A 19,820-nucleotide genomic window follows, 5' to 3' on the forward strand; every position below is an offset into this window, starting at 1 on the left:
ACCAAGCCGTGCTTCTTAACACCCGCTTGCGGTGGGTGCCCGGCCCACCACAAGGAGTCGCTAGAGCGCGATGAGCCAAGTAAAGCCCCCCAAGCCAAACCCCCCATCCAATCCTGGACAACGCTGAGCCAATTGTGCGCCGCCCTATGGAACTGCCTGGTCACAGCCGGTTGTGACCCCGCAATACTGCGATGCGGTGCCTTAGACCGCTGCGCCACTCAGGAGGCCATTAAAGAACATTCTAAAAGAATCCCACCATTTTAGTATACTTGAGGATACCATTGATCATTTGGTGTGTCTGAATACAAAGTGCCATTGGTGTAACTCAATTTAATTGTGAGCAAAACGATTAATCATATCGATTTAGTCAATTATTTTGAAAGGGAAATTAACTAAAACGACCAAAACATTGTCATTGGTGGCACAATGTTACCATAATGGTAAACATGATTTAAAGTAATTAAGATGCCATTTAAGTTGATTTATAATGGGAAGATGTACCTAAATACATTTAAATTAATTAAAAATCCGCAAAAATGTATTAATGCCCAAATGTCACCGCAATTCAAGAACGACCCTTGAACATTCAAAGTGTTTGATTGCTGTTCCAGACAGACATACAGGATAACTAAGATCTATTTTTCTCTCTCTCTCTTCCAGATGGATTCAGGGGATACAGGAAACTACAGTCTGATCACTTCTGTACCATCCACATTAATGCCCACTGTTGGAGTGGATACGCAGGCATCTCAAAAAGTACAGCACAAATAAAAATGATAGCCAGAGTTTGTCTAATTCACCATCACTCATGTGAATGTGTTCTGCACTTCTTTAAAATGTTCTTACCATATCATTTATATGCAAAATACTGTAAGCCAAACTGTCAAATTGTCTGTTTCTGTCTTGTAGTCTGATACGTGTACAGCTCAATCCCCGACAGACCAGCAAACTCATAGTGAAACCACAACTGTCACTTTCTCTAGCTACAGATCCCAGAATACCCCTCTCATATAATGTCATATGTCTGTTCCGCTCAACAAGTTAAACGCTCGTCTCTCACAGGATGCTGTATATAGAGCATGTCTTGAGGTTAATGATCAGACAATAAGTATTTCTGTTAAACACCTACCTATCTCTTACGCCTGTCTCTGTGAATGTATTTTTGGTATTTCTATGTCTCATGTTTTTATTCTGATAAACTGAGGTGGTTTAATAAGTATATTGGCTTTTTATTCATGTTTGGCTTCCATTAGGTGTCAGTTAAGCAAACTGTAAAACAACACCAACATCCACCTTACACATAAAAGCAACTGTTGAAGTTGAACCAAACCTCAGATACCTCAGATACATTCAACAGACACTATGGTTACATTTAACATCTTTACCAGATTATTTTAGATATGAAAACCCAAACTACATACAGCCTCTAAAAATACCAACATGAGAAACCAATGAATGCTTCTGACAATTACTGTAAGCACCTCAAGATGTCAACAGAAATGTAGTGTTGTTGAGTTACAGAGCCAGACATGGACTCACAGCCAGAATATTAACTGTTGGGTGTTGCCAATGCTGTACACGAACCTTACTTCTTTTTATCAAAGTTGTCACAGTCAAAAAGGCCTCAAATAAAACATATGAATTTACTCTGACAGTGAAGCTAATGCTTTTAGGTTCATTTTATATTTTAGGATCAAAATATAACTACAGAACTTTGGCTGATATACCTTCCCCCAACCTCATGATGTGAGACACTACTTGATAGTTAATGGACTTTGTTTGTGGTTTTCCTGCGAGGCAGTTTCTCATCTATCTCTCTATTCAAACCGTTCTCTCAGTCACAGACACCATACTCCTAGTAGTTTGTGAGAGTCGGAGGATCTGTGAAAATGGTGTTGTTCACCCCTGATATGGCTGGTCATCTGTTTTTGGTCATCCTCCTTGTCTGTGAGTTATTCCTCCATTCCAAGTTCTTGTAGTATACAGCTATAACTGTGGTAAGTTGATGTCTCAATTTATCAGTCTTGGACAATGATGACTCTGATTTGAATATGTCATTTTTTGCCTAAATAACGTGAACTCAATAAGATGTCTGATCTGGAGTAATAATGTCATGATCTTGTGTGAATAGTTACTAACATTATGTTACTATAGAACTGTGACTCATGCCAATCAATACTGGTTTTGAAAAAATGTGTCTCAAGAATTTTCTTAGAATGGCTAATTTGCATAGTGACCCTTTTTTGTTATTTCTAGATACCTTCCAATTCATCAAAGCACAAGGTCAGTATCATCATGGTCAAATAACTTCACATGGTCAAATAACTCAAGCATAGATTGGTAACTCCTTTTCTAATTTGGCACACAGAAATGAGAGTCCATGAGTAATTGGTCAAAAAGAATGGCACCAAGTGGTCTATAGGTGGAGCTCTTATAAGAAGACTAACTTAGACCCTCATATCCGCTGCCCCGGTTGACCTCGAGCAGGAGTTTCAAACATACGGCTGGTTTGAGTGGGGAAAAACAAACTCAACATACAGTGCATTCGGAAAGTATTCAGACACCTTGACTTTTTCCACATTTGTTACATTACAGCCTAATTCTAAAATGGATGAAATAATGTTTGTCCTCATCAATCTACACACAATACTCCATAAAGACAAAGCTAAAACAGGTTTTTAGAAAATGTTGCAAATGTATAAAAAACAGAAACACCTTATTTACATAAGTATTCAGACCCTTTGCTATGAAACTCGAAATTGAGCTCAGGTGCATCCTGTTTCCATTGATCATCCTTGAGATGTTTCTACAACGTGATTGGAGTCCATCTGTGGAAAATTCAATTGACTGTGTATGACTTGGAAAGAGACACACCTTTCTATATAAGGTCCCTCAGTTGACAGTGCATGTCAGAGCAAAAACCAAACCATGAGGTTGAAGGAAGTGTCCGTAGGGCTCCGAGACAGATCTGTGTCGAGGCACAGATCTGGGGAAGGGTACCAAAAACTGTCTACAGCATTGAAGGGCCCCAAGAACACAGTGGCCCCCATCATTCTTAAAAGGAAGAAGTTTGGAACCACCAAGACCCTTCCTAAATCTGTCCGCCCGGCCAAACTGAGCAATCGGGGGAGAAGGGTCTTGGTCAGGGAGGTGACCAAGAACCTGATGGTCAATAAGACGAAGCTCCAGAGTCCCTCTGTGGAAATGGGAGAACCATCCAGAAGGACAACCATCTCTGCAGCACTCCACCAATCAGGCCTTTATGGTAGAGTGGCCAGATGGAAGCCACTCCTCAGTAAAAGGCACATGACAGCCCGCTTGGAGTTTGCCAAAAGGCATCTAAAGACTCTCAGACTATAAGAAACAAGATTCTCTGGTCTGATGAAACCAAGATTGAACTTTATGGTCTGAATGTCAAGCGTCATGTCTGGAGGAAACCTGGCACCATCCCTACAGTGAAGCACGGTGGTGGCAACATCATGCTGTGGGGATGTTTTTCAGTGGCAGGGACTGGGAGACAAGTCAGAATCGAGGGAAAGATGAACAGAGCAAAGTACAGAGAGATCCTTGATTAAAACCTGCTCCAGAGCGCTCAGGACCTCAGACTGGGGCAAAGGTTCATCTTCCAACAAGACAATGACCCTAAGCACACAGCTAAGACAACACAGAAGTGGCATCGGGACAAGTCTCTGAACGTCCTTGAGTAGCCCAGCCAGAGCTCAGACTTGAAGCCGATCGAACATCTCTGGAGAGACATGAACATAGCTGTACAGCGACGCTCCCCATCCAACTTGACAGAACTTGAGAGGATCTGCAGAGAAGAATGGGAGAAACTCCCCAAATACAGGTGTGCCAAGCTTGTACCATCATACCCAAGAAGACTCGAGGCTGTAATTGCTGCCAAAGGTACTTCAACAAAGTACTGAGTAAAGGGTCTGAATACTTATGTAAATGTGATATTTCAGTGTTTTTCTTTATACATTTGCTAACATTTATAAAAATCTGTTTTTGCTTTGTCATTATGGAGTATTGTGTGTAGATTGGTGAGGGGGAAAAAACATTTTAATCCATTTTAGAATAAGGCTGTAATGTAAGAAAATGTGGAAAAAGTAAATGGGTCTAAATACTTTCCCGATTTCACTGTACTTTAAAATGACTAAAACCAAATCGAAACTTTAGAAACAGTAATAGACTTACATTCATATTGTTTCTTGACTGTCTAGATTGCTTATAATCACCGAAATGAAAGCTAGACAGTCAGGGAGCTTAAAACTTCTCTAGGATAGGGGGCAGCAAATTCACTATTGGATAAATAGCGTGCCCAATTTCAACTTCCTTCTACTCATCCCCAGAATATAAGATATGCATATCATTAGTAGATTTGGATAGAAAACACTCTGAAGTTTCTAAAACTGTTTGAATCATATCTGTAAGTATAACAGAACTTATGTAGCAGGCAAAACCCCGAGGACTAACCATTAAATCTTTTTTTTTTAAGTAACTGTCTGTTCAATGAGGTTTCATTGGAATACTGGATTTCTAATCACTCTGTTTTCAGTTCCCACCGCTTCCACTGGATGTCACCAGTCTTAGGAAATAGGTTGAGGTTATTCATTTGTGCAATGAAGAAGAAGGCCATCAGGAAGCAGTGTAACGTCATGTGTACTGTTTGAGAGTTGCGCAAGACTAAAAAAAGTAGCGTTAGTTTGTTGCTCTCCTGTATTGAAAACAGATAGACCCGTCTTCAATTTGATCGATTATTAACGTTTACAAATACCTTAAGTTGTATTACAAAAGTACTTTGAAATGTTTTGGCAAAGTTTAGAGGTAATCTTTGAGATATTTTGTAGTGACTTTGCGCAAATTGGAAGCTGTTCTTTTCTGGATCAACCGCGCCAAATAAATGGACAATTTGGAAATATATGGACGGAATTAATCGAACAAAAGGACCATTTGTGATGTTTATGGGACATATTGGAGTGCCAACAAAAGAATCTCGTCAAAGGTAATGCATGTTTTATATTTTATATCTGCGTTTTCAGTAGTGCCGGCAGGGTTGAAATATGCTACTCTCTCTTTGTTGACATTGTGCTATCATCAGATAATAGCATCTTATGCTTTCGCCGAAAAGCCTTTTGAAATCTGACATGGTGGCTGGATTCACAACGAGTGTAGCTTTAATTTGGTATCTTACATGTGTGATTTAATGAAAGTTTGATTTTATATAATTTTTTTGAATTTGGAGCTCTACAATTTCCCTGGCTATTGGCCAAGTGGGACGGTAGCGTCCCACATATCCTAGAGAAGTTAAACATTTTTAAACGATGGATAGAGGACTATTTAGGGACATTTTTCACGGCAAGGAAATATAAATATTTGTCAGCGCGGTCCTCCGGACCTCGTTTATGACCGAATGCAGCATACCCCTGAACTAGATACCTGAAAATTTGTATGTAGGTTCTTTCCTCATGCTGAAAATATTAGCCTCGAGGACAGGGTAGATTTTCCTCCATCTTGGAAATCTTTTCAAACATTTGAAAAACGTATTCTCAGGAATGGTCCAAATAACACCTTATTCGGTATGTAGGCCCATGGTACATCTCTTAATTTAGCTAAGCTACGTGATTGGTTCAGAGATGGCTGAGTTATTGATAAATCAGGGAATCAGATTTTTTATTTTAAATACTTTGCAAATTCACTTCACAATGACCTATCAACTTGAAACGTTTTAGGGTAATCAAAGAGTTTACCATTTTTAAAATATTTCTTAGATACAAAAATGTCCCCTTGACATCCTTTTCTGGGAGATGTAGGCAAAGATTTGTATAACTAAACCAAGATGGAAACGACAGGCTGTGGTCTAATGGGAGCAAAATAATCCTAGTGGATCATAGTTGGGCAGAACATGCAAGGAGTTGGGCAGAGCCAAGCACAAACTAGGGAGATCCTATTGGCACTTTCTAGCATGGAATTGCATATTTCTGTTAGGGAACACCTACTCTGTGAAGTGCACGTGTGCAATAACTCAATTTGCCCTTGCACTCCTTCTAAACAACATCTTTGCCAAAGGGTTGTCTGCAAAACTTAGTCCACTCTGTTTGTAACAGATTTTCGTTTTGGGAACACAAAACTGTATTTGAGATCAAATGTTTTATCGATGGTAGAGATTTGCAGAATAAAGGACAAAAATCCATCTCACTTCACCTTTTCAGTCAACATTTCCATGTGGGACCCAAATCGATTAATGAAGGGCTGTTCCACGGGCCCCATTAGAGAAACCCAACAGTGGGCCCACTAAGTTTTGTCCTCAGTATCCACGTTGGCCCCACATGTGGTTGCAATGTTGGTCTTTATGTCGGTTCATGTTGGCATTATTGAGGGACCCCAGTGGGCAAATGTATGATTACCCATGTGGTCCCCAGGTTTGAACCCAAGTGGGTTAAGGAAGGGTTAACATTTGAGCCCTCATAAAGAATAACCACAAGGGGCCCACAAAGTTTTGTCCTCAAAAACCATGTTGGCCCCACATGTGGTTGCCATGTTGGGCTTCATAAGTTGTCCTAGCGGGCAAATTGAGGACTTACCTGCATGTGTCCCAGGTGTTTACCCAAATGGGTTACCCAGATGTAACACCTGGGACCCAAGTCCTCAATTTTCCCACTAGGGCAATAAGTAGGCTGTAAATGTTGGTTTCAAATGGGCTGTCCACCTGGGACCAAACTGGTTTAATTCTCAGTCTTCAAGCAGGCCCCAGATGTTGCTGCCCAAGCTGTTTCTTAATAACTTCTTATGGCTGCGATCCCGTTAACGGGATCGATATGACAACAGCCAGTGAAAGTGCAGGGTGCCCAATTCAAACAACAGAAATCTCATAATTAAAATTCCTTGGTATCTTATACCATTTTAAAGGTAATCTTGTTGTTAATCCCACCACAGTGTCCGATTTCAAAAAGGCTTTACAACGAAAGCACCACAAACGATTATGTTAGGTCACCGCCAAGTCACAGAAAAACACAGCCATTTTTCCAGCCATAGACAGGAGTCACAAAAAGCAGAAATAGAGATAAAATGAATCACTAACCTTTGATGATCTTCATCAGATGACACTCATAGGACTTTATGTTACACAATACATGTATGTTTTGTTCGGTAAAAGTCATATTTATATAAAAAAATCTCAGTATACATTGGCGCGTTGTGTTCAGTAGTTCCAAAAACATCCGGTGATTTTGCAGAGAGCCACATCAATTTCCAGAAATACTCATCATAAACGTTGATCAAAGATACAAGTGTTATACATGGAATTCTAGATCCACTTCTCCTTAATGCAACCACTGTGTCAGATAAAATAAAAAAAGAAGCTTTATGGAAAAAGCAAACCATGCAATAATCTGAGTACGGCGCTCAGAGCCCAATCAAAACAAAAAGATATCCGCCATATTGTGCAGTCAACAGAAGTCAGAAATAACATTACAAACATTCACTTACCTTTGATGATCTTCATCAGAATGCACTCCCAGGAATCCCAGTTCCACAATAAATGTTTGTTTTGTTCGATGATGTCCATCATTTATGTCCAAATAGCTACTTTTGTTACCTTTTGTTGTAAACAAATCCAAAGTCACGAAGCGCGTTCCCTAGGAGCAGACGAAATGTCAAAAAGTTCCCTTAATGTCCGTAGAAACATGTCAAACGATGTATAGAATCCATCTTTAGGATGTTTTAAACATAAATCTTCAATAATGTTCCAACCGGAGAATTCCTTTGTCTTCAGAAAAGAAAATGGAACAGAGCTCTCTCACATGAACGAGCGTCACGAGCTCAAAGCATTCTGCCAGACCTCTGACTCATTCCCCTCTCATTCGGCCCCACTTCACAGTAGAAGCCTCAAACAAGTTTCTAAAGACGGTTGACATCTAGTGGAAGCCTTAGGAAGTGCAACATGACCAATATCCCACTGTATCCTCAATAGGGGCTGAGTTGAAAATCGACCAACCTCAGATTTCCCACTTCCTGGTTGGATTTTTTCTCGGGTATTTGCCTGCCATATGAGTTCTGTTATACTCACAGACATCATTCAAACAGTTTTAGAAACTTCAGAGTGTTTTCTATCCAAATATACTAATAATATGCATATATTAGCAACTGGGACTGAGGAGCAGGCCGTTTACTCCGGGCACCTCTGGGCACCTTATTCATCCAAGCTACTCAATACTGCCCCAGCCATATTAAGAGATGACAAAATCATAGTTTTATCATAGTTCAAATAAAAAGTTTATTGATATCACATCAAATGCATTGTAGGAACTTCAGTTAGAGGGATAGTTAAACATAATTACACATTTACACACTGGTTTCCTTACCCTGTAAGCATCCTTTTGACAAGGTATGACAACAATCCATGCTTTGCTTTTATTTACCTGGCCACTGTTTCCAAATGCTAACTTTTTACAATTTGTAGTACAAATCCAATGCAAATCAATGATACAAACTTTAGCATTTTTCGCGCTTCGTGTCTAAATACAGTATGTACAATGTGTATTTTCAAATGTCTCAAGTGAAACGGTCTGTTTCTTTTATCTAGTCTGATATGTACCACGTATACAGCTCAATCCCCGACACACCAGCAACCTCAGCCCAGCAGGACAGCCTACTGACTTCCTCTACACTGCCGTGAAAAGTATTTGCCGTGAAAAGTATTTGCCCCCTTTCGGATTCTCTCTATTTTTGTATATTGTTGATACTGAATGTTATCAGATCTTCAACCAAAACCTAATATTAGATAAAGGGAACCTGAGTTTACAAATAACAAAAAAAGAAACATACTTATATATTTATTTCATTAAAAAAGTTACGCAACACCCAATTCCCTGTGTGAAAAATATTGCCCCCTTAGACTCAATAACTGGTTGTGCCACCTTAAACTGCAATGCCTGCAACCAAACGCTTCCTTGGTTTGACTCAAGTTTGCCAAAAAGCACCTGGAAGTACCTGGATGATCATCAAGACTCTTGGAAGAATGTTCTATGGACAGACGAGTTTAAGTATAACTTTTTGGTTGACATGGGTCCCATTATGCCTGGCGAAAACCAAACACTGCATTCCACAGTAAGAACCTTATAACAACGGTCAAGCATTGTGGTGGTAGTGTGATGGTTGGGAATGCTTTGCTGGCTCAGGACCTGGACGACTTGCCTTAATAGAAGGAACCATGAATTCTGCTCTGTATCAGAGAATTCTACAGGATAACGTCAGCTCATATGTCTGTGAGCTGAAGCTAAAGCGCAGCTGGGTCATGCAGCAAGACAATGATCCAAAACACACAATCAAGTGAAAATGGCTAAAAAGCCACAAATGGGAAGTTTTGGAATGGCCTAGTCAAAGTCCAGACCTAATTCCAATTGAGATGTTGTAGCAGGACTTGAAACGATCAGTTCATGCTTGAAAACCCACAAATGTCACTGTGTTAAAGCAGTTCTGCATGGAAGAGTGGGACAAAATTCCTCCACAGCGACGCGAGAGACTGATCAACAACTACAGGAAGCATTTGGTTGCAGTCATTGCAGCTAAAGGTGGCACAACCAGTTATTGAGTGAAAGGGGGCAATTACTTTTTCCCACAGGGGCATTGGGTGCTACATAACTTTGTTTCTGAAATAAATTAAATACGTATGTAATTGTTGTGTTATTTGTTCACTCAGGTCCCCTTTATCTACTATGAGGTTTTTGTTGAAGATCCGATAACATTCAGTATCAAAAATATGCAAAAGTAGAGAACATTTGAAAGGGGCAAATATTTTTTCACAGCACTGTAGCTACTGATCGCAAAATGTCCTATGTCTGCACTACACCCTTTGAGCCTCTTACAGGATGTTGTATGTAGAGAATGGCTACAGTATTATCACTGCTCTCTATTATCACCTGGCTCAGTGATTGTATTTGTACTTATTTTATGTTTTACTAGTTGTCATGTTTTTGTGTAAGATCATTATGATAAAGCGTACGGGCTAAATACAGTAGCTTTTTATTCATTTGTTTAGCTAATTGCATTAGGGTAAGTGTAAATCAACACCCACATAAATGCAACTGTTGAAGTTAAGTAAAGAATTGGAGCTGAAAGACAGATAGAAAATATTGATTTGTGTTTATTTAGATAGTAGCAGCGTCCTCAAACGAAGGGGTTTGGGATCGGGGTAAGCATTAAAGGTTATTGGTTACAATAAAAAATTGAAACATGCAAATGTTCATATTTTCATTTTACAGCCAGAGCTCTGAACTTTATTCCTTTCCCGTAACTTAAATGTATTTTTTTTATCCTTCACATGCATCTTTTTAATCTGGTGAAGATGTTCTCTGCTGTAAAACTTAAAGCAGGCAGAATACATTGACTTCAACCATCCTCTCTTCTCTGTTATTTTACATGATCCCTTCCATATCCCAAAAGACAGAATTATATTCTTCAAAATAAAGCTACAAATATTTACCTCTAAAATCGTACAATCGCATCTCTATACCATATTTTTTACAGTTTCTTTTCAATCGTATAGTACTCTTTTATTAAAAGGTGGATTCTTTTTGTTCTTTTAATTCATATGACTACCTTTACATAACTCTTGTTATTTTCTACAGTGCTTGTACAGGGATATTGGTTTCTTTGCTCTGGCATCCGAAGAGGGGTCTGTAACGCGCTCAGGATCTCATCATTGCTGTCACAGTGCTTTCTCATCCTTTATTAGTGATCCAGAGCGAAGCTGTGAAACCTTTTGTTATTCTTAAAATTTTTACCCCTTGACATGGTCAAATAACTCAAGCATAGATTGATAACTTTTTTCTAATTTTGCACACAGAAACTAGAGTAACTTGGTAAGAAAGAATGCCACTGATTGGCCTATAGGTGGCGCTGTTAAAAGCAGTATAACTTAAACCTTCATATCTGCTGCCCCGTTTCACCTAGAGACAGGAAACTTTGTATGTAGGTGTTTTTCCTCATGCTGCACACATTTTCCTCAAGGAATCATAAGGTCTATTAGGGTAGATTTTCCTCCATCCTGGACATTTGGAAAATCTTTGAAAAAGGTATTCTCATGAACCATAGGTCCAAATAAAACCAAATTCAGTGTGTAGGCCCATGGAACATTGTTAAATTTAGGGTTATTGATAAATCTTGAAATCAGATTGTACGTGTCCATTTAAATCCTTTGTAAATCCACTTCACAATGGCCGATCAGCGTCAAACGTTTTACGGTCATCAAAGACATGACTGTGATGAGCCATGTTAAGTTCCTGTAGCACATTGTCAAGACAACCATGAGACCAGACATAACCCTAGTCTCAAAGTCCACAAAGACCATAATTATTTTTGAGCTGTCAGTCCCTTGGGAAGATCGTCTTCAGGAGGCGTATGGGAGGAAGAGGGCAAAGTATGAGGGACAAGTCTTTGACTGTCAAAAGCAGGGTTGGAAGGCTAGGTGCATGCCTATCGAGGTAGGCTCCAAGGGTTTTGCTGGGCAATCCCTCTACAGAGCCTGCAGCGCACTTGGCATCAAGGGAGTGAAGAGGAGAAGAGCCATCAGCAGCACAATGTCTCTGGATCAAGAGAGGAGACCCATCGGGAGCAGCGCAATGCTACCTAGAGACAAGTCAGGATCTGATCAAACCTGGTTGGGTCGCCTGCACGAGGGTGTGTGATGTTGACCCGAAACACCCTATGACTCCAGGTTACATCACTAATTATGTGTCCAGGAGCATCAAAAAATGTATTCATTTGATTAAAAAAACAAGAGGCCTCCCGGGTGGTGCAGTGGTTAAGGGCACTGCATCACAGCGCTAGCCGTGCCACCAGAGACTCTGAGTTCGCGCCCAGGCTCTGGCCTGGAGGTCCATGGGGCGACGCACAATTGGCCTAGCATCGTGAGGGTTTGGCCGGTAGGGATATCCTTGTCTCATCGCGTATCAGCGACTCCTGTGGCGGGCCGGGCGCAGTGTGCGCTAACCAAGGTGGCCAGGTGCACGGTGTTTCCTCCGACACCTTGGTGCGGCTGGCTTCCGGGTTGGAGGTGCGCTGTGTTAAGAAGCTTGGTTGGGTTGTGTTTCAGAGGACGCATGGCTTTCGACCTTCGTCTCTCCCGAGCCCGTACGGGAGTTGGAGCGATGAGACAAGATAGTAATTACTAGCAATTGGATACCACGAAATTAGGGAGAAAAGAAGGTAAAAAAAATAAATAAATAAATAAACAAGGAAACAATTAACAATTCCCTGTTCCTTATCCGTCGTGATTGGTTTTGAGGCTCCTTTGGTGCGTGACGTCACTCTGAGCCCTTACCAAAACACCAAACATGGCGGAGAGTTTTACTCGTCATCTGAAACCAGTAGTGACCACCAACTTCAATGACAGTTAAATAACATTGGTGCTGAGGAGGCCTAGCTAGCTAGCTACAGTGTTTGCGTAATCTCAGACGTTTTCTTGTAAAACAGAATTAGCATTTTGCTTGCTAGCTAATGCGTTAGCTAAACTGCTTCTAGATTTGGGATCTCATGGGGGCTTCAGGAGCCAGCAGGTTTGAATTTAAAACTAGAGACTTGTTTAGACACCTGTGCACATTTGTTGCTATTCCTTGCTAGTTAGTCAGTTATTTGCCCAGTTATAGCAGATTGTTGGTCATCTAACAGGGTTTGTTTGGTCAGTAAAGGTCGAGGGGGCTGTTGCCCAAGGAGAGAGAGACATTGCAGCAGCAGGTAGGCTAGCCTATAGAATAAATAATAATAGATAGCCAATTCAAAACATATCATGTAGCCTAGTCTGGCTACTTACGTCGGTGTTTAACTACACTGAACAAAAACATAAAGGCAGATTGTAAAGTGTTGGTCCCATGCTTCTTGAGCTGAAATAAAAAAATCCTATGAACTTTCAATACACACAAAAAGCTTATTTCTCTCAATTTCTGTCCACAAATTGGTTTAAATCCCTGTTAGTGAGCATTTCTTCTTTGACATTATAATCCATACACCTGACATGTGTGGTGTATCAAGAAGTTGATTAAACAGTATGATCATTACAGAGGTGCACCTTGTGCTGGGAAAATAAAAGGTCACTCTAAAATGGGCAGTTTTGTCACACAACACAATGCCACAGATGTCTAAAGTTTTGAAGGAGTGTGCAGTTGGCAGGCTGCCTGCAGGATGGTCTGTCCACCCAAGCTGTTAACAGAGAGTTGAATGTTAATTTCTCTGTACGTCCAACCGGCCTTTAACAATACAGACCACATGTATTGCATTGTGTGGGCGAGCGGTCTGCTGATGTCAGCGTTGTGAACAGAGTGCCCATGGTGGTGCTGGGGTTATGGTATGGGAAGGCATAAGCTACGGACAACAAACACAATTGCATTTTTGTCGATGGCAATTTGAATGCACAGAGATACTATGACGAGATCCTGAGGCCCATTGTAATACCATTCATACGCCGCCTTCATGTTTCAGCATCATAATGCACGGCCACTTGTCGCAAGGATCTGTACACAATTCCTTGAAGCTGAAAATGTCCCTGTTCTTCCATGACCTTCATACTCAGACATGTCACCCACTGAGCATGTTTGGGATGCTCTGGATCAACGTGTATGACAGCGTGTTCCAGTTCGCGCCAATATCCAGCAACTTCGCACAGCCATTGAAGAGGACTGGGACAATATTCCACAGGCCACAATCAACAGCCTGATCACCTCTATGCGAAGGAGATGTGTTGCGCTGCATGAGGGAAAGGATGGTTGCACCACATAGTGACAGGTTTTCTGATCCATGCCACTACCTTTAAGGTATCTGTGACCAACATATGCATATCTGTATTCCCAGTCATGTGAAATCCATAGATTAGGGCTTAATGAATATATTTCAGTTGACTGATGTCCTTATATGAACTGCAACTCAGTAAAATCTTTGAAATTGTTGCATGTTTCGTTAATTTTTGTTCAGTATATTTAGCCGTTAGCAGCATGTGTTATTGTCATGTCCTATGTTCTGTCCCTGTTTTCGCTGTATGCTCTCACTCTCTCCCTACTTTGTGCGCGGAGTGAAGGGAGAGACTCATTCTGAATGTGAAAGCACATGACAGTTGAGCAAGATTTCAAAATGTAATCGCAGCTAAAACACAACTTTAAAACAACTACTGTTACTGTTTTAAAGAGAGGGGAGTCTCAGCTTTCGCTGAGTATAAATATTACATTTAAACGTTCAATATCATGTCAGATGTCCTCTTTCGTTGGCCTAGTCTGGTTAAATATTTAAAAAAATATAACATGGGGTATGTGGGGCGAACAGAAAGGGGATTCCAGACTGTGTAGTTCAAAGTAGGGGGTTCTATGAATGTAGTAGGTCACCTAGCATTTCAGGCACCCTGTCTTATGAAATGGTGTTGTTAATAACGATCATTGTTTTCTATATCTGTGTTGAGTTTTCGTGTCCAATCCTCGCTGGACCATACTGGTCAAACAAAGATGGTGGCTCAAACTACTCTGCTCAATCCAGTACTTGCCCCACCTATCGTGTGGTCTAGCAAGCTTAATTACACTGGTGGCACCAGTGGGATATATATGTCAGACCATGAGGACACACCAAACTTAGGATCAGATGGCAGCCCCCGTTCCACATAATGGTCAGCCATTCCCCGCAACATGCAGTCGGTGCGCCCTGTCTTCATGCCAGAAACATTTACCGGTATGGGTCTGGAATGGTCTGTTTCGGCTGGACAGTTGGAAATGGCTGCCAAGGTAAACAATTGGAATTTGGGCTCAAGTTAAAATATATGTCTTTGTTACTATCGGGGCGGGCTCGAGACATTTATAGCGGTCTTTCCGTTGAGCATAGAAGTGACTACACACAGTTGAAAAATGCTATGGGGAAATGTTTAGACCCTTGTGACAGTCACAATGGGAACTGTGCTAACTTCCTGGCTAGGAGGAGGCTGCATAACGAAACAGCCCGTGAATTTGGTAATGCTCCACGTCGGTTAATGGAGAAAGAGTACCCAACTGCAGATGCCACTACTCTGGATATGTTTACACGTGATAATTTTATTGATTATTTATGTAGTGGGGACTGGCGAGTCAGTCTTCGTCTGCTAGGCCCGCTACTAGGGAACAAAGTGGGTTTGCTTATGACTGAGGGAACAGAGGCCGAAGCGAATTCTGCTAGGAATGTGGATGTAATCGTCATATGAGAAGAAACTGCCCCTACCTGCCGGGAAACTAGAGGGGGTGTGTACGGCAGGCCAAATGCTCGCCCCCCCCCTTCCTCCTCCTTCTAGACTGGCCTCTCCATGTGACAAGAACACTTCCGGGGTGTACCTCAATGCTAAACTAAGTGGGTGGGACTATCGTCTACCAGTTGATACCAGTGCTCAAGCTTCAGTTGTTTCCATAGCTAAAAATAACTAATGGAGGCACTGAGTTGATGTGTTACCAGGGCTAAGTAGCTGTAGCGAATGGGCGGGAAATGTAGATCCTGGGCCGTTGGCAGACCAGTTGTCAATTTGAGTCTTTAGTCGTAGTTACTGAATTCTTATGGTGGATATCCTGCCCTAAGACATTCTGCTTGGCACTGACATTCTAGCTACATTTGGTGATGTGATTGATATGGAAGATGATACCGACTAATGGGAAATAAGCTACCTCTCTTGCTGTTGTATGATGCTAACCAACCCAAACGTGTTACTGTTCACTATGATACAGTAGTCTCACCCCGCTGCGAAGTAATTAACCCGGTTGGGCAGTTGAAGGTCTTCCCAACAAGTACACCAAAGGTATGCTGGAACCCTCTTCCTCTCTGCTCAACCATTGTGATGTCCTGGTGGCTCACGTCGTGTGTACAGTTGACCAGGGGGTTATGCCAGTATGTATAATTAATATGACTGATGAGAACCAGATTCTTAAACGGGGCATGGAAATTGCCACTCTATTCACCGAGGAAGAGGTAGATAGTGAAATAGTGGAATTCGAAAAGCGGAGAGAATAGGGCATCACCCCTTCCTGGTCTGTAAACACCATTGTGGCACAATTTGGTTTGGAAAAGAGAGGTTTTGAACGCGCCGAACTTCATTCCATTCGTGAACTGCTCCATCGGCACACTTCTGTTTTTAGTACAGGAGACACGGATCTAGGGCAAATTCACCTTACGATGCATCAGATAGATACCGGTAACGCAAAACCCATTAAATGGCCCCGCGCAGGATCCCCCTCCAACTGCAACAGGAATCCGTAGACCACATTTAGCAGATGCTAAAGCATGGCATCATCCGCCCCTCATGTAGCCCCTGGACAGCCCCTGTCGTTCTGGTAAAAAAAAGAGACTCAATGATGTCACTGAGAAAGATGCTTACCTGCTCCGGAGAATTGACGATGCTCTTCACAGTTTGAACAAGGCTCGCTGGTTCTCCACCCTTGAGACAGTCGGGTTGGACCCCAAAGACAGATCAAAAACTGTGTTTTCCACCAGACGGGGCTTGTTTGAATTTAACGTTTTACGTTTTGGTTTATGCAATGCACCAAGTACCTTCTAGAGGTTGATGGATGTAGTCCTAGAAGATTCACAGTAGACCACCCATTTAGTTGATTTGGATGACATTATTATGTCCGGTCGTACTGTTCAAGAACATCTCTTCCACAAATCTCGAACCTTTGCTTATCATCCCCAGTCAGATGGGTTGCTCGCGCGCATCTAGCACATGAGAGAGATCATCTGACCTCCAGCATCCACGAGAGGGGTCTTCCGGTCTTGTTCAGCAATGGGAGGCGCCAGCAGCGTCTCTTTCAATGGGAGGGAGGTCAACGGGAGCCCAACTTTCTCGGTGAGCACGAGCAGTGCGAGACCAGAAGCAACTAGCGTGGTCCAAAGAGACCACATGGCTTCGGAGTGACTCAGGGACGGTCTGTTCCATCCAGGATGGGGGACAGTGTGTTGAACTGGGATGTTCTTCTACCGTATGTCATGATGGTCTATCGTAGTAGTGTTCATGCATGTACCGGGTTCAACCCATACAAAGTGCTGTTTGGTTAAGAAATTGTTCTTCTAGTCGATGTGATGCTTGACATAGATCACAGGGAAAAAATGACATCTGTCAGTGAATATGTATTGTGGCTGGATGACACTTTGTCTACATTAGTGGTCAGTGAAAAGACACCAAGCTAGTGCCTCCAGTCAGCAGAAAGCTAACTTTGATTTTCGGGCCAATTTCCTATATTAATCTGTGGGTGAATTGGTTTGGGTTCGAAATAAGGCTAAGAAGCGGGGGTTATGTCCTAAGTTACAGAGGTGCTACAAACACCCTTTCCAAGTGCTAGACCCAGGTTTTAGAGGTCCTGTGCCGCATAGAACTGGCAGAGAGAGGTCCTGAAACTGTGGTGCATTTCAAACAACTCAAACCCTTTGTTCCTTGTTTATTTGCAGAGACTCCGGTACGACCCGGCTGGGTGGGAGAGAGAGAGAGATTTCCTGCCCAACCTCGCAGGCCTTCCCGCTGACTGGAGGTCAAGCCATGGGTTATCACCGGCCGGGGTTCCAGTCTGCTGTGGATTTTCCCGGAGAGAGGCTGTTCTGCATCCAGGGCTGTTGCATATATAGCACACAAGAGTGGTCATCTGACCTCCAGCTTCTACGAGAGGGTACTTCCGGCATTCTTCAGCAACGGGAAGCAGCATCTCTTTCAGTGGGAGGAAGGCCCAACGGTCTCGGGGAGCATGACCAGTGCAAGTCTGGCAGCCACCAGCGTAGTCCAAAGTTACCACATGGCTTTGAAACAACTCAGGGACGGTCTTTTCCACCTAGGATGGGGATAGTGTGGTGAAGCTGGACAGCCTGTAAGGGAAGATACTACTAAATCATGAACTAATTGCTCACATCTGTGCCTACTTACAAGACTCTGACCAGAATTCTGAGAAACTGATATAAGGCAGAGCCGAGATTGCAGGCAGATCTTGGCAGATAAGCTGTGCTTTGATGAACGCTGTGCTTATAGCCTTTGCAAGTATCTGCATTGCACTCACCTTAACAGAGGGAGGTTTTGGCCAGTTCTCCTTAACCGCTCAGACAAGTAAAAAATCTGTCTTACTTGTCTGAAGGACAAGTGGCAGAAAAAGTTAATGTCAAGCCCTGCAGGTAATTCCACCATGGGCAACTGGCTACAAGAACTGAGCCGATGGACAAGGGGCAATGAAATGTGGTATGTAAACCTTATGTATGTCCTTAGAAGCTGTGTGAATATAAAGTCACTGCAACCTTAGATGGCTGCACCAGACCAAGTAGTGGCACTATAGATCTCATCATCACCAGTGCCACCATAGGATACCAGAGCAATAACTATTGATCAAGTGGACTTTGTCTCATGCAAATAAATTATGTCAAATATTGTGATTTGTATATCTGTATATCGTTGCCTGTGTTATGTTGTTTGAACGTAGGGAAAAGTGGATCTTTTATTCTGTAAAATCCTGTCCTGCCGCTTGCAGTCAGCGTATTACAGCTGTGAGAGTGTATTGAAGTATTTTGGAACTCTAATGTGGAGTGAACCAACTGAGATTTAAATCAACATGGTAATGCTTTCACTGACTGCACATAAAGGAAGATAGTTCCTACATCACAGAGTGCTGGCTTTGTTATCCAACTGATCTTGTGTCCTTTCTGTTATCCTGTGAAACCCGTTCATTGCTGCTCCCAGGTGTATTTTTTCTGTCTAATGTCCATATCGTTTTCCCCTTGGAATATTGTTCTGTTTCTCTTGAACAATGTCGTCTAATTTGTTATTTCTCTGCTGGTCAGGGAGATGCTTTACAATTGGTCCGTCTCTCTGTTGGTAATACGCAACTCAGTTAGTTATGAGCAAGTTCTTCTTGTTGGCGAGGCTCCCTGTGCGTTGTCAGCATTTGATGGTGCGCCAGTCTATCAATCTCTCCAGTGTTGGGTCCAGGACGGTGGGCCTCGAGGGCGGTGTGGTCACCTGCTAATGAGAGTGGCCAGTAGGGGGAGCAGTGCTGCTGTAAGGGGGGCAGAGAGGCATGCTGCTCCTCCACACTCCATGGCATTCTCCTGCATCAGACACAGGGGGCATCACAGGAGTTTCAGACCATAGAAATGAATTAATACATACACTATATATCTATATGGTTCAGACAATATACAGATGGTCACATATATGATTAATGTCATGTTATTAAACACTCATAAACAGGCGTTCATGTACTTTCTGTGTAATCACAGAATGGTGACGCAGACGCACACACATATCTACATGCTGCGTACCTCGGGGTGAAAAGGATGACACGATTCTGGCCGCTTTCTGTCTTTCTGAAACTTCAGCCTATCACATTTCAGAGACTCATTGTGTGCAGAGGGGTTAAGGATAGAAATACTGATGAACCACACCTCAGATACATTTAACTGATACTGTGGTGACCGTTTCTGCAACATCATTCTAGCGTGATGAGATCACCAAACCGTAATGCACGCTTCATAAATAGCTACATGTATGAGATATGGATTAATACCTCTGACAATGAAGAAGCTATTCACATTCACAGAAGACTAAAGTCTAAGTTCAGAGTTCACTTACAGTTAATTTACAAAACCCATCTACTTACAAAACATGTATACTAAAAAACATTCAAAAGCTTTGTACTAACAATACACTCAAACACCTCGAACTTATTGAGGGTTAGTAAAGGATATACATAATCTCGATGGGATCCATGGAAACCAGGGGGGCAGAGCTGCAGTCACACTTGTTGTCCACGACGACCATGAAGAGATTACTGCTGGGAATCTGCTGAATTACAAAAGAT

The 19,820-nt window shown here is 42.1% G+C and overlaps 1 protein-coding gene across 1 annotated transcript; it reads right to left on the minus strand.

The window, feature by feature from the left end:
- Positions 1-10,126: 10,126 nt before the first annotated feature.
- On the minus strand, positions 10,127-19,820 carry LOC129851210 (voltage-dependent calcium channel subunit alpha-2/delta-3-like; the record flags this gene model as incomplete). Its single annotated transcript, XM_055917596.1, is given in 2 exon segments — positions 10,127-19,068; positions 19,282-19,820. A coding segment is annotated over 1 exon segment (127 nt), but the record flags the coding sequence as incomplete, so codon positions are not given.

Source organism: Salvelinus fontinalis, chromosome 3 (genome assembly GCF_029448725.1).
Source record: "Salvelinus fontinalis isolate EN_2023a chromosome 3, ASM2944872v1, whole genome shotgun sequence".
Lineage (NCBI taxonomy): Eukaryota > Metazoa > Chordata > Actinopteri > Salmoniformes > Salmonidae > Salvelinus > Salvelinus fontinalis.